At 40.9% G+C, this 14891-nt stretch overlaps 1 protein-coding gene across 9 annotated transcripts in view; it reads right to left on the reverse strand.

Moving 5' to 3' along the window:
* The window catches only part of kif28 (kinesin family member 28), a 51156-nt gene extending 36378 nt beyond the window's left edge, over positions 1-14778 (reverse strand). For 3 of the 9 annotated variants that reach the window (XM_069930883.1, XM_069930884.1, XM_069930885.1), the window contains exons 1-7: positions 14535-14776; positions 13360-13551; positions 10732-10938; positions 7352-7387; positions 5787-6005; positions 2831-2985; positions 1920-2031 (exon numbers count right to left, since the gene is read on the reverse strand). In XM_069930883.1, the coding sequence (XP_069786984.1) occupies positions 1920-2031; positions 2831-2985; positions 5787-6005; positions 7352-7387; positions 10732-10938; positions 13360-13551; positions 14535-14579 (966 nt within the window). In that variant the 5' untranslated portion in view covers positions 14580-14776. The other 6 variants (XM_069930882.1, XM_069930881.1, XM_069930888.1 and 3 more) reach the window with 5 other exon arrangements.
* Between the last annotated feature and the right edge of the window lie 113 nt (positions 14779-14891).

The following is a 14891-nucleotide window of genomic DNA, read 5'->3' on the forward strand; positions in this document are numbered from 1 at the left end:
GTTACATTTATTGACTTATTGAATTACCAGCAATTTAAAAATGAGAAAGCATTGGAAACAACAGTTTTTCTTTAAATACCTGTAGATTACTTCTTTTTCCCCTCTCCATCAGCTGTAACTGCTGAAGAACTGCAGGAAGTTGGCATTACACCAGCAATCTAACACTGGGTGTTGTCGGCATTGAGAAGACTGCTCACATCCAATGCATACAAACTCACATATTAGATACAGGAAATGACCTTTCAACCCCAGCCCTCTGCTTGACCATTTTATGATTGGAGCTGATCTGTTTGGAACTCTGAATCCCATCTCCTCATTTATCATCTGCGTTCAAATGTTTAAGAGCTCTACCTCTAATGCCATTTAGGAGAGAACTTTAAAGACTCAACCTGCAGTGAGAATTTTTTAAATAATAGGCAAGATCTTTTCAAATGGTTTTTCAACACAAACAAGTTTCCTGTCATGAGCTTTTATGTCCCCACAATATTTGATGCATCATCTTAACAAATGTTATTCAGATATCCAAGTACGATACATCCGTAATCCACAGCACAAGTTACTTGTTTAAAAAAAAATCCAATATATTGGCTAAACATGATTTCCCTTTCACAAGTCACAGCCTCATGATTAGTGCAACGCTGTTACAGTGACTGGGATTCGAATCCAGCACTGCCTGTAAGTAGTTTGTATGCTCTCCCCATGTCTGCGTGCTCCAGTTTCCTCCCACCCTCCAAAATCGTATGGGGTTTTAGGTTAATTGGGCGTCACAGGCTCGTGGGCCGGAAGGGCCTGTTAGCGCCCTGATGGTTCGAATTTAAATTTTTAAATTTGTCCATGCTCACTTTGCTAATTACTATAAATTTTTCTACATGCTTCTTTTAAATCTTTAACAGCTTCTAACATTTTTCTTCATGATCGATGTCAAGTTAATGCCCTGTTGTTTCCTACTTTCTCTTGTCCTTTTTGAATAAAGGAGTTCCATTTGTCATTTGAAATAAAAGAGATTCAGTTGATACTTGTTATCTGCTGGAACCTTTCTGAAACACTGGGAATTTTCAATAATTAAAGCCAGTGTTTCAACTATCACACCTGCCATTTCAGGAATTTATACAATTACGTGTTTAGGCAGGAATTCCAAATATCTTGGTAGTTACATGAGGGAGATCTGGACCATCGTATCACACAAGACTTTAAACACTTGTGGAAGTCACCCCACACCTCTGAAATGAAATCAGACTGCAAAAGAACACACAGCAAAAATATCTCTTCGAAGCATGCAGGTTTTATTATAAATGTTCAATATGTATATGGGAAGTGAGGATGACTCGTCAGGAGATTTCTCAGTCAAACATCTCCTTGAAGTCTCAGCTCTTACTTCAAAAGGTACAGATGGTTGCTTCTATATTTATACAATTTCAAATGAGTAAGGAGCAGAACGACCCTCACTCTTAATGTTACAACATTCTATATAAGAAAAAATGGTTTCCTCGCCCTGGCACCTAGCTTTTTGGTGTTTACTTTTCATAAGACAAAATAGAATGATGTTGTGCTAACTTTATCTTTGCTTTTCATTTTATCTGTCCTTGCAGAGTCAGTGCCTATTCTCAAAGCTTGCAAGGTCATTTGTTTGCAACTGTCTAATTGTTTTCAGCCATCTTATGTCATACTAAAAGTTTGTCAGCCATCTTGTGTTAAAAGCAAGAGTGTTAGCATTGAGATACAAGTCAAAAGCTTTAAAATAAGTAAGATAAATCATTCTTTAAACACTGAATACATAAAGATCAAGCTTAAGAGAATATATGAGGCACAACTCAACAGGCCAGGAAACTGAGAAGGTAAAATTACAAGAAAAAAAAAGCAAGAACCAACTCTTGTGGATTTTTTTTCCCTCAGGAAGAGCAAGGTTCCTGAGCATTTACCATGAGAGTCTTGCTGTTTCCACCCAGAGCAGGCTGCAGTAGTTTAGTAAGTGTGGAGTTCCTGTAGGGCACATGGAGCATCCTCTTCCCCATAGCAATTTCTGCCAATGCACTGGGGAAAAGCATAGAATAAAATGACGTAATATTCAATGGTGTCAACTCGAAACCACACAATGCAGGAAGCAGCACATCACAGCTGGCGAGTGAACAAATAATTCAGAGTCAAGGTTCCTTTTATTGTTATATAATAGTACATTAAAAATGTACCATGCACGAGAATTCAAATCCTATTGGCCACTTTGTGATAAAAAGGCACAGAAATGCTAGAGGAACTCAGCGTGTCTCGCAGAGCCATAGGAGGTAGATATATTACCGACATTTCGAGGAGAGGGAGGCTACAGGGAAGAAGGTTGGGATGGGGAGGGAGGGAGGGAGGTTTAACAGAAGCCAGAGAAGTCGATGATAATGCCATCCGGTTGAACTGCCCAGTTGGAAGATGAGGTGTTGTCCCTCCAATTTACCGGTGATCTCAGTGTGGCAGTGCATGAGACCATGGACAGACACGATAGCAAGGGATTGGGATGGAAAATTGAAATGGGCGGCCACTGGGAGATCCAAGATATTGCAGCGGACAGGACCAAAGTGCTCAACAAAGCAATCTCCCAGTCTATACCCAGTCTCTCCAATGTGGAGGAGACCACGACAGAAGGACCAGATGCAGTGTTTCACTTCATGCCAGTTTATAAATTGGAGTTCAGTTTAAAATGATAAAAATGTAAAACAGATCAGGAAAATTCATCAGTGCTCTATCAGGGAGTCACCATGGTCAAAGTAAACGTTCTAATGGCCACATTTGAATAAACCTGCAGTACGTAGCTGGTCTGGTTGTTTGGTTTCGGTGAGTGCCTCACCTGATAACGTTTCCCAGAGTGGTCAAGCTGAGATTGATGGCAGTTCCCTCTCTCAGACGGTCCCCCTCAGAACCAGAGGTCTTTTGACGCTCACTGCCAGCCAAATCCACCAGGTTTATGTTCGACTGTTTGGTTAGGTGGTCTTTTAAAAACACCTGTGTGGAAGTACATTAAACAAAAGCAGGCAGATCTGTCAATTGTAACTTAGTTTCTTTGAAATTGATCACTTAAAAAAAAACCATTTTGTTGGCTGTTGGCCTATGCACCTCCCCATGCCCCTTCTTCCCTCTTCTCTCTCCTACCCCCACCTTTTAATTCAGGCGCCTGATGCTATTTGTTGATACCTTGATAAAGGGCTCAGGCCCGAAACATTGGTTATATCCCTTTGTTTCTTAGAGATGTTGCGTGACTTGCTAAGTTTCTCCAGCACTTTTGCAATGCACAACTTTTTTTTTAAAAACTCTGTGGGAGTGCGCTTCAATAAATATTAAATAAAGTCATTATGTTATTTAGCAGATATTTTAAAATTAACAATACTTCACAGAAACTTGGAACCCAGCAGTGTGCAAGTCCAAGCTATTGATCACCACTGTATAAGTGGAGTATTGGATAAAAATGCCTTTACTTTGATGGCAATATCTGGATTCTGTCAATCATCAGTTCTCTGCAGGACTGATTATTCCATATTTCCATTACAGTCTGTTTTTTTATGTATATTGTATGATTAGTTCAGTGATTTTGATAATATTGATACAGAGCTAAATATTCACCAGAACACCATGGGAAGTTCAACAGCTCTGCTTTCAGGAGTAAGGTGAGGCTCTTAATTCATATATATACCTGCAATGGAATTTAACCCCAGTCTTGTGACTCAGAAGGCAAGAGTGTCATCATGAATCCATGGCTGACATCAAGGCTTTCAAATCAGGACAGCAGAGTCTGAGCTGTAAGGAGAGGCCAGAAAAGCTGGGCCTTTACTCCCTGTAGCATAAGAGGCTTATAAAATCATGGGGGGAATAGACAAGGAGAATAGTCACAATATTTTCCCCAGAATAGGAGAGTCCAAAGCTAGAGGGCATTTATTTAAAGTGAAGGTGGAAAGACTTGAAATGGTTCTCTAGATAGAGTAAATGCAATGTAGGCTTTTTCCACTGAGGGTAGGAGACATGGGTTAAGGGTGAAAGGGGAAAAGTTTAGGGGGAACATTCAGAACCATTCTCTGGTTCTGTGGAACTTCTTCACACAGTAGTGGGAGTATGGAATGAACTACCAGCTGAAGTGGTGAATGTGGGCCAATTTTCACATTTAACAAAAGATTGGACAGGTAAATGGACGGGAGGGCAATGAACTGGGTGCAAGTCAGTGGCACTAGGCAGAATGATAGTTCGGGGCAGACGAGATGGGCCGAAGGGCTGGTTTTCTGTGGTATAATGATTTATGTTCTGTGGTTCTACTGTCAGCTCCTACAGAGGGTGGAGGGATATGGAATCAGCTGCCAGAGGAAGTGGTAGAGGCACGTACCATTACAAGGTTTAAAAGACATTTGGACAGGTACATGGATTGGAAAGGGATGGAAGGATATGGGCTAAATGCAGGCAAATAGGACTAGGTTAAATGGGCAACTTGGTCAGCCTGGATGAGTTGGGCTGAAGGGGCTGTTTCTGTGTTGTACAACTCTATGACCCTATAAACCAGCCCTTCTCAACAGGGGTCATACACATTTAATGGGAGCCATGGTCTGAAATCATAAAATATTTATGTTCTTGTAAGTTGGACAGAAGTACAAAAGAAACCAACTAAACTTGACAGCGTCACAGGGAAGGGGGGGGGGGGAGGGGGAATAAACTTGGAGCAGAGTCCGAAGAGGACCATAGTTAAAAAGTTGAGAATGGCTGTTATAAGAAACATCAAGAAGAGGTTTCTGAATTCCAAAGGCTGTCTTCATGAGTTGCTTCTGAAAAAGGCCATGGAAACTAATTTTCTAGTATTAGCAAACTTGAATCTTCCCATTAGTAGAGAGTCCGGAGGCAGGGGTCCCAGCCCCAGGTCATGGCTGCAGAGAATCAGAATCAACAGGTCCAGGTGACCTATCTGTGGCTTCTCCACAACAGAAGCCAGCAGGAGACCGTCATTAAATATATTCAAGGCAGAGGTAGATATAGATATATTTCTTACTGCTGAAGGGATCACTGGATATGGGAAGAAAGTGGGAATAGGATACGGGAGTGGATGGTCAGCCACAATTGGGTTAAGTGGTGGACCAGGCCTGAGGGCAGAATGGCCTTGCCCTGCTTTAATTTTCAACATTTCCACCACTTTTATGGGGAGTCAATTCTGGAACACGTTAACGAAATGTTTAGCAACTTGCATTTCATCTCTGCTTCCTTTACCAAATCTGTGCTCCCTGGGAAGTGTTTTGCCTCTTTTACCCTTCCATCAAATCTCTCCCTCATTTCATCAATCCAAGGTCGTCTGATATTGTCGATTTCTTTCTTCCCTACTTAATTTCCTTTATTCTCTGAAGGCTTTAATTTCCTGAAGCAGTTACCAGAAGTAATTAAATGTCCAGTGTTTTATCAAAGGTTTGTGTAGCTTCCCATCCCACTTAAAAGTCGAAGATTTTGCTGCCTTCAGAGTTGTGTGTGCGTGAAGTGTCACTGCGGTTCCTCAGTCCCTTGAAAATTAGTTTGATCTTACTTTGCCCTTTTATTCCTCCAAACACTGAGATTTAATGTGAATAAAGAGCAGTTCATCCTCCAAAAGCTGTCCGTCGTTCAGGACCTGCTTCTGTCTCACATGACCAAATTCCCCATCATCTGCAAAACTGTGTTACTGGTCTCCAGAGCAGTTCCTTAACAGTCAACTTTGGTCAAGTTATTTTAACTGACAGCAGTCACTGACCAAAATGAAAACCCTGCCGGAATTGATGTTGCCAAATGACTCGACAAGCTTGTACCTGCTTGAACTGGACGGTGATGATCATATGTGAACGGCTGCTGGTCACGTTGATGTTGGTGGATGCAATGGTCCTCTTCCTCGTCCCTTCCTCCATCAACTGTTCAATTTGGTTGTAGTTTTCACAAGGTACTAACTTCACGTCCTCCACATAGAAACCCCTTTGGGAGTTTTCTCGCACTCGAAGACCTCCAGGATGCTTAGACAACAAGTCAATGACCTATGAGATTAGTTGTAAAAAAATAATAATTCATGTGGAGTTATGGAGAGTTTAACACTATTTCAGCCACTGTGTTAGTCTGTGTGACCCAGAGACTGAAATGAGTCTAATATTACAGAAAGGCAGCTGGACAATTATCAAGCTTGTCAAAATTGCTGTAGCTTTTCTGGCAAAAAAGTCAAGACTTCTCAAGAGAATGATTTTCACTAAAATATGTAAACCCTTGATCACCGATTTTCCTCGAGATGTCAATTTTTTTTCTGATTTGTTTAGCTTTTGATCTTTCTATGCTTTTTTGTTATTAACATAGTTTCAATTTTTTTTAAACCTTCCTTCTGCCATCTCCCTGCACCATCCATCCAGCAGTTCTGGGCAAACACTCTAATCCACTCCTTATTGGCTCGTATTTGTGTCCTTCATTTATGTCACTCCTTATTGGCTCGTATTTGTGTCCTTCATTTATGCCACTCCTTATTGGCTCGTATTTGTGTCCTTCATTTATGATGTCACTCCTTATTGGCTCGTATTTGTGTCTTTCATTTATGATGTCACTCCTTATTGGCTCGTATTTGTGTCTTTCATTTATGTCACTCCTTATTGGCTCGTATTTGTGTCCTTCATTTATGATGTCACTGTGCTTCTAAATCATGCAAAGCCTCATTTCGCCTCAACCTTGCGCCCTTTTCCATTGGATAGTGCAGGTGGCAGACTGTCTAATGAACAGAAGTGGAGAACCTTCAGCACAGTCACAGTTATTGGCAATGCACTGTCAAATCTCCGACAATAAAAATAATTTGGCATGGAACCCATAGTTTGAAATCAAGTTGATGGATGTTAAATGCCGGGGACCAAGTTTTATTCTCGGTCTGTCAATGCTTGATACTTTACTGCTTAAGAACAGCAGAACTTGGAAAGAAACTTCCAGCTACTGTACAGATTAGCAAATAGAGATTCGTGTAACCATTTCTACGCAGAGCTCGGCCTTCACACAGAACCTATGGGAGCATATCCAGACCACGGCTGTGCAAGATATCGCCATGCTTGAAAGGCAACATGAAACTCCTTTTCTAATGAGCTGAAGTACTGTTGACTTGTAATATGCTATTTACTTATTTATTCCATTGGAACTAATCCTCCAGATCATTTTATAGATGAGGTGAAAATGTTCTTGATATAGTTTCTAACAAAATATGCACACCTGGAGAATTGATGTTTAACACAGTTGAAAGTCCATTCAACCTTGGTACATGCCTTTTCTTTTGCAACAATAAAGCAGCTGGCTAATGCACATACTGGTGGCAAAATTGAATACTACATTTTGGTGTCAGTCAGGAGAAAAACATTACCTTTTCATTGTAGATTTCCAACATGCTGAAATAAATCTGTAAGGAGAATAAAAGAAATTTGGGACTTGTCTTATTACACAGCAAAATAATCTATAATCTCCTTTATATCATTAACCTCTTGTACTTCAAATGGTGATTCACTACCATTGCTTTCAAACAGTGGCATTTTTACCATTGACATGTTTAGGAAAGAATAGGTTAATTCAAACCGATTCACCGGATTAAATCAGAAGCCATAACAGCAATGATTAAGAGGTTTGTTAACGATCCTAAACCTAAATTTGCAACGTCGTTGTGGAATTCCAAGAATTTCTTAGATCACACAGAGTATGATTGTCACACTATAGGAACAAATGATGAGGCAGCAAAAGTGAAAGTGCAGAAGAGATACACTAAGATGTTGCCAGGAATAGAGGGCTTTAGTTATCAGAGATTGGATAAACTGGGTTTATTCTCACTGCAATACACATGGCTACAGTACAACATTCATTCAGGTTTATAAAATCAAGAGGGGAGATAGTCAGACCAAGATTGGAGGAACACTACCTCATCTTCCAACCGGGCACCGTCCAACCAAATAGCATCAATATCGACTTCTCTGGTTTTGTTAACCCTCCCACCCCCCCCTCACTTCTTCCACCCACTTTGTCTCTCCCTTCCCTGTCTCCTTTCACACAGACATGATAATTTCTCACCTCTGCCCTTATATCCAATTAACACCTTTTGTTGGTCTGGGTTCCTCCCCAGCCAGCACTGTCTGAATTCTGAGATTTCCTCCTTTTGCCCATTCTGCGTACTTCCTCGGAGAAGGGTTCAGGCCCAAAACGATGGCTTTTTATGGATGCTGAAAGACCAGAGTTCCTCCAGCACTTTGGTGTATTTTTACTACAGGTACAATCACAGAGTTTGCACGATTTCGTATTTCAATCTAGACAGTCAGTCCATGGCAGGGGAGTCTAGAAATGGAGGGCACAGGTTTAATGTGAGAGGGAGCAATTTAAATCTGAGGGGTAAGTTTCCCTCCACAGCCCCCAACACACAAAGGTGAATATTTGAAAGCAGCTGCCGGAGGCAGAAACCGTTCTAATGATTAAAAGGCATTTGGACAGATATTTAGATTGGAAAAATGCAAGGAATACAGACCTAATATGGGGTTAGCGTCATGGTTAGTAAGGGCATGGTGGATCAAAGAGCCTGCTTTGATTTTGTAAACATAGAAACATAGAAGATAGGAGCAGGAGTAGGGGTCATTCGACCCTTCGAGCCTGCTCCGCCATTCAACGAGATCATGGCTGATCTTAAAGTTCAGTAACTCGAATACCTTGAATTCATTCAAAAATGTTGTGCAGAGAACCCAATATGTACTAATGTTCATGGGTGGAGGAGGTGGGGAAAAATGCTATTTAATCCAGGCTGAAGGACTAATCTTTTCTAGTTAATTTGGCATTATCTTGTGCCTAAGCATTTTGTGCTAAATCTTTGCCATGCCCAGAACCAGTTCGTTAATTTGAGAGATACCTGGTCTCCAATTTAAGGTGGATGCTTGATTCCTCACCAAACTTATTCTGCTGTAGCCCCACTCTCCCTTCATACCTTCACATTTATTCCTAACTTTTTCATTTTGATTTTAGTTTTTCATTTCTTTCTGATTCTCCTTTTCATTTATCTTTAGTCATCCCTTATACAATTTAAACATACAGGCCCTTTCAGCCCACGAGTCCAGGCCGCCCAATTACACCCAATTAATGGTGGGAGGAAACTGGAGCCCCTGGGGAAATTCCACGCAGACACGGGGAGAATGTACAAACTCATTACAAATAGTGGTGGATTAGAACCCCGTTCGCTGGTGTTGTAATAGCGCTGCGCTAACTGCTCATGGTAACAGGTGCACAGGCGCCTGTCTACATTTTGCTCTTATCTTGATGAAGGGTTCAAGCCCAAAATTTTAGTTATGTTTCTTTATCTTTGCTATATAAAGACCTGCTGAGTTTCTCCAGCATTGATTTTACTTCAATCATGGTGACTGCAGACTTTTGTATTTTAATTTTGCAAACATCTGTAACCCTGTGGTGGTTTGTGTGTCACGCTCCTCCTGTTCCTGCTTGGTTTGGATATTTCCACATTAATTCCACCATCCATCTGCTTCTCTTTTCACTCCTCCCTCCCCCCCCCCCCCCCCACAAAAAAAAATCATTTACATAGACCTGAACTGCAATAGATCTCATGAAAAACTTTTTGGAAGGACGAAGCCAAATCTGAGGTACCCCTGGAAAAATTAATCGCAGCAGCAAAGAACAAAGTACAGAACAAATATTAATGGAACATCTAAATCCACTGGGAGCAACTCAAAAACTCAAATAAACTGGAGCAGGTCCCTCACACCTGCCCATTTGATGATTGCGGCTGATCTGCCCCAGGCTTCATCTCCCCAGAGCTCTTTTCTCTCATCTTTTAATGATTTTTATGCATCTTTTGATACGTTCCAAACTCTAGAAAATTTACCTACATTTACAACCTCAGCTCTGTGATTATCTCTCTCCCCACTCCCATAAGTAGAAACACTTCAAGCTTCCTCTCACTCTTCTACCCTCCAAAAAGAAAAGCCCCAGCTCTGCTAACCTTGCCTCACAAGACTTATTTTCCAAATCCAGGCAACACCTGGTAAATCTCCTCTGCACCCTCTCTATAGCTTCCACATCCTTCCTATAATGAGGAGACCAGAACTGAACACAATGCTCCAAGTGTGGTCTCACCAGAGATTTGTCAAGTTGCAACATGACCTCTCTGATCTTGAACTTATTCCCCCATTAAAGAAGCCCAGTATCCTAAGGGCCTTCTTCACTATCCTATCAACCTTGTGTGGCGACCTTGAGGGATGAATGGATTTGGACCCACACTTCATCCACACTAACCAACCATTAAGCCTGTACTCAGCCTTCTGGTTTGTCCTTCCAGAATGCATCACCTCACACTTATCCAGATTGAACTCCATCTGCCACTTCTCTGCCCAACTCTGCATCCTGTCTAGATCCTCTTGTAACCTTCAACAACCTTCCATCCACTTTTCACCATTTTCGTCACTGACTGCACCAAGATGAGCAAGGAAGTTGTCCAGGTGTAAATGCAGAAAATGAATTTTCAATGACATACTGCATTTCGTGGTTTTGAATTCTTGAGGCATGTTAAAAATGACAAGAAATCACATAGGCTATGATTTTAAAAAGAGTATGTGATAGGAAAATTTTAAGACTATTTTGATGATCAGTAGCCCCAAATCCAAAAGAAAATACACCCAAAAGCAGGAAGCAAAATCTTCATTGTCCAGTTGTACCTATTGATCCCAAATGACCACAATCCTTAACATTATTGCTGATTCTTACCTGGAACTGTTTATCAGCTTCTTGATTTTGTTTAATTGTTTTAAACAACTCATCACAAGTTAATGGAATTATTCCCTTGTCTGGTCCATATCCAATCATGGAGTAGCTTTTTCCTGAACCAGTCTGTCCATAGGCCAACAATGTTGTGTTGTATCCCTGCCACGCATTGCTCAACAATTCTTGGCCCAGATCATTAAACACCTTTCTCTAAGGAAGCAAGGATTGAACAAAATTACACATTTGTCCTTTCTCACATTATCCCTTTTATTTTTTACCCGAGGAAACTGACTCCGCTTCGACAAGGGAATTCCCTGAAATGAACACCATCTTCATGCCTTGGCTCTGAACCCATTCACCCCCTTGTCAAATGAATAGCTGCTGTTAAACAATCCATTTGAGCCAGACCCTAACCCTAACCCTAACCCCTAACCCTAACCGCACATTAAACACATGTAGTGTTTCTGGGTAGAGTTGGAGGTTTCTATAACTCTGTGGGAAGAAGTGACTTCTTGATGCCACCCTGAAAAAAAAAGTTTTTAATTTCAAGGATATTATTCACCTGAAGAATAGCTCATATCTCCACATTCCATCAAATCCTCCAAATCACCCTCAAGTGCCAAAGGGAAAGAAGACCACTACTCCAGATATAATTGGGTCCTTGTATTCTGGACCTCAAAGTAAAAGCCAACATTCCATTAGTTCTTTTGAAAGAATAAGCACAGGAAGTGGAGCTGAGTGGGAGGATAGATCAGCACATGATAGAATGGTGGAGCAGATTCAATGGGCCAATAGGCCTATTTCTGCTCCTAGATCTTGTGAACTCTGACAAGGGTTCATTTATTCAAAGTTTTCAGAACTCATCACCGAAACAAAAGATACACAGAAGCCATAGCTAGATCATTGGATCACAGATTCTCATTGGGCAATTACGTGGAGCACTGTTGACCATCATTTTCACTTACTCTGCAAAATTTCTGGACACAAGCAGCTACTTCCCTTTCAAATGGACTGTGAACCCAAATCAGGTCCATTAATAAATTTGTTTTACTTTGAACTGCAGCCTTGAAGTTGGACGTCATCCTGGTCACTACTGAATTACTTGTTACTTACCGGCAAAGTGGGAAGTTTTTGTCTCAAGCAATTTCTAAATCCTGACAATGGCTTAGAAGAAAACCTGCCTGATATTTTAACCTAGGACTGGTGCCCAGATTGTGGTGGGACAAAGGTGAAGGACATTTTACAATCACTAAATGCACAATAGACATTATGCAATATTTGTAATCATTATTTTTGATAAATTCAACTATTTTGTTCTTAATTGCAGTTGAGAGTTATGCAAACTTTTCCTAATGTGCACAGGTTGATGTGATGAGATTGATATATCTTATTTACAAAGGAGAACTGTTTAAAGTCTTTTCATATCTTCAATACCATATCCATACACTTTCATCCGCTTGGCCCTTCCCCACAGTGCCTGCACATTGGCTGTGCCAAGCCTCAGCACATACCCCTGCAGCCTGGAATGGCCCAGTTAGCAGCGATCCTTCACCGACATCTCTGGATGCTGGAAGACCAATATTCTGGCAGACCAAAGTGCGTCTTTCACCAAGATGATGGTCTTTCAGTAGCTCTGCATGTGCCCTCGGGAACAGCCTGTAAATCAAGAGTCACACTGTCGCTGGGGATGAACTGTAACAAGGATCTTTGTGTCCTTCCCCAGACACTCTTTGCAAATCCACATTTTGCAGAGGTGGGACACTGTCTCCACTCCACCACAGTCATCTCAGGGACAGCGTACATTCTTGTCACATCAGAAGGATCTGACCAGGAGGCCCCTCTCACAGCCAGCCAGGCCAAGTCCTGGTGCTGATTAGTTTTTTTTTTAAAAACCAAAAATAGATTTTATTCACAATAAATTATCCACGAAAGGAAAATCATTCAAAGTTTCGTCTCATCCTTAGTTTTGTATCCATACATTTCCATCACTGGACATTGTTACATGCATTTCTACTTACACCATTATCACCACAGTGGCACCTTGTCGTTATTCCCCACTCTTTTGTTTGAGGGGCTTCCCCTGGCTCTCAGCCCCTCAATGCCAGGTAACGAAGAACTCTAGATTTAAAGATATTACTCTTCATTCTATTTATTGTCCATCTAACAGTGTAGACTGCTGGGTAGCATCACATTAAGGCACCATATTCCAAAAACTTATCTATGTGAATGTAAGAGCCAAAGTATCCTTGCAGTTAGATCTCCAATGGTCTCCATGTGAGAGAGAACCTCAGATCATGCAACTCATAATTCTAATTGATGACGATTCTAAAATTGATGACAAGTTGTTGCATTTTATCACCAGAAGTTTGACAAATTACAGACATCCATTCACCAATAAAATTTTAAAGAAATGGATTTCCAAAACTTATTGTAGTTAGGCTATGTTCCAAACTCTAGTGATAAAACATAAAAGCAAGAACACCGGGGCTAGAAAGAATTTTTCAGATGCGCATCTCTCATATGTGGCAGGACATTTGCAGCTCTCCAGTACCAAAGAGTTAGCTGATGTCTTGCACACCAGATGGAGAAGGTATATCTGGTACTGCTAAGAGAACTACAGCAACATCCCACCTGATCTGCATATTTGCTTGTAGGTCCATCGGGAATAAGAATTCCTTCCTCATTTCTGACAAATCCGCTGTGTGACCAATAGGCCAGGTCAAAAGTGAAAGTCTTTGTATTTCTCCGATTTCTGGGATCCCAAATTGTGATACGGTTTAAAGCAAGGGAAATGATGCAAACACATCCTGCATCCTTCTCAGTCTGTTAAAAATAACCGTGAAGACATGTGGGAGTTGTACAGTATTTTAAAAAAAATACTTAATATCAGGTGTGTGGAGAATATCCATGGCAGCAAGGCAACAACAACTTGAAAGATCAGTTACAATTGTGTGGAATAGTAGAAACAGTGTTTTCCTTCTCTTTAAAAATTTCTCTGAATCTCCTCCTAAAGGTGGCAGGGATCAGGGATTCAGTTCTCCTTTATACAAGTTAGGTATTAATGTGAATAGAATTCAGTGAGTCCACCAATAGCAGAAAGAGTGGGAATTGCAGTTCCCCCGGTAAAGCCTTATGTCCCTGATTCTGCATCCATGCACAAGGAAGATTTTAATGAAATTAACCACCTGGAACCTGGCTCAGCATTTCCAAGGCAGCCCTTTCAAGTTATTGACAATTGGGATTCTCAGGACACACACCTCAAATAACAGAGGCAGCTTTTTATTCAAGCAACATCAGGGCACTCGATATTGTAGCCAAGCCAGTTTAAGTGTCGGAAGGATCTCTCTCCTCTCTGTATGCATGTATATACGTATAGAGTGTGTGTGTGTGTCTGTGAATTAGGCCTCATGAACCTATGCACCCATACATTTGTATTCCAACAAAATGTGCTGCAATTCATTCACCAGATCAATGAGCACATTGCAAATTTGGTTAATGAAAATAAAAATATAGGCACAACCCTTTAAGGATAGATTAATAAAAGAATTTAGTGTGGCACCCTTCATTGGAGCTGTACAAGAGCAATAGGACTGGTCACTTCATTATGGGAAAATATTAAATTATATTTCTCCATGTTGTTCAATTTAATTCTTAACTGAGGAATGTACATTCCTGACTCAAACAATGCCATTATATTTTGGGACAGAAATATTTTGTGACAAAATGTTTTAAACATCATAGGTTCTCAAATAACTCAAGTTAAATCACTTGAAAAATTCACAATATTGGATATAACCCTCACTCACCTGGTTAAAAGCTCGAACACGGACGGCCACTCTCACGCTGTCCATATTTGGCCTTATTCTTCCTTTATTTACATTTCCACAGAAACCAACAATGCAATGGCCCAGCTGGTTGGTTCGCTCTGATGTTTATTTCAGCATTCAGCATGCTAATGGTGCATTTTTAAAGAACTGTTCACCTTTCTGCTGAGGCTCTGTGGTTGTGCACGACTGCGAGGAGGAAAGAGAATCAGGAACGGTAGCCTGGTGTCAAATGTAGCATTTGGGTCGGAGTAGGGGAAGGAATTGACTGGAAGCAGGCCAACATTTAGAAAGCTGAATACCTCAGGAAACGTCCCATTTAAAGAGGGTTTGAGGAGG

The sequence above is a fragment of the Narcine bancroftii genome, chromosome 4 (assembly GCF_036971445.1).
Source record: "Narcine bancroftii isolate sNarBan1 chromosome 4, sNarBan1.hap1, whole genome shotgun sequence".
Classification (NCBI taxonomy): domain Eukaryota; kingdom Metazoa; phylum Chordata; class Chondrichthyes; order Torpediniformes; family Narcinidae; genus Narcine; species Narcine bancroftii.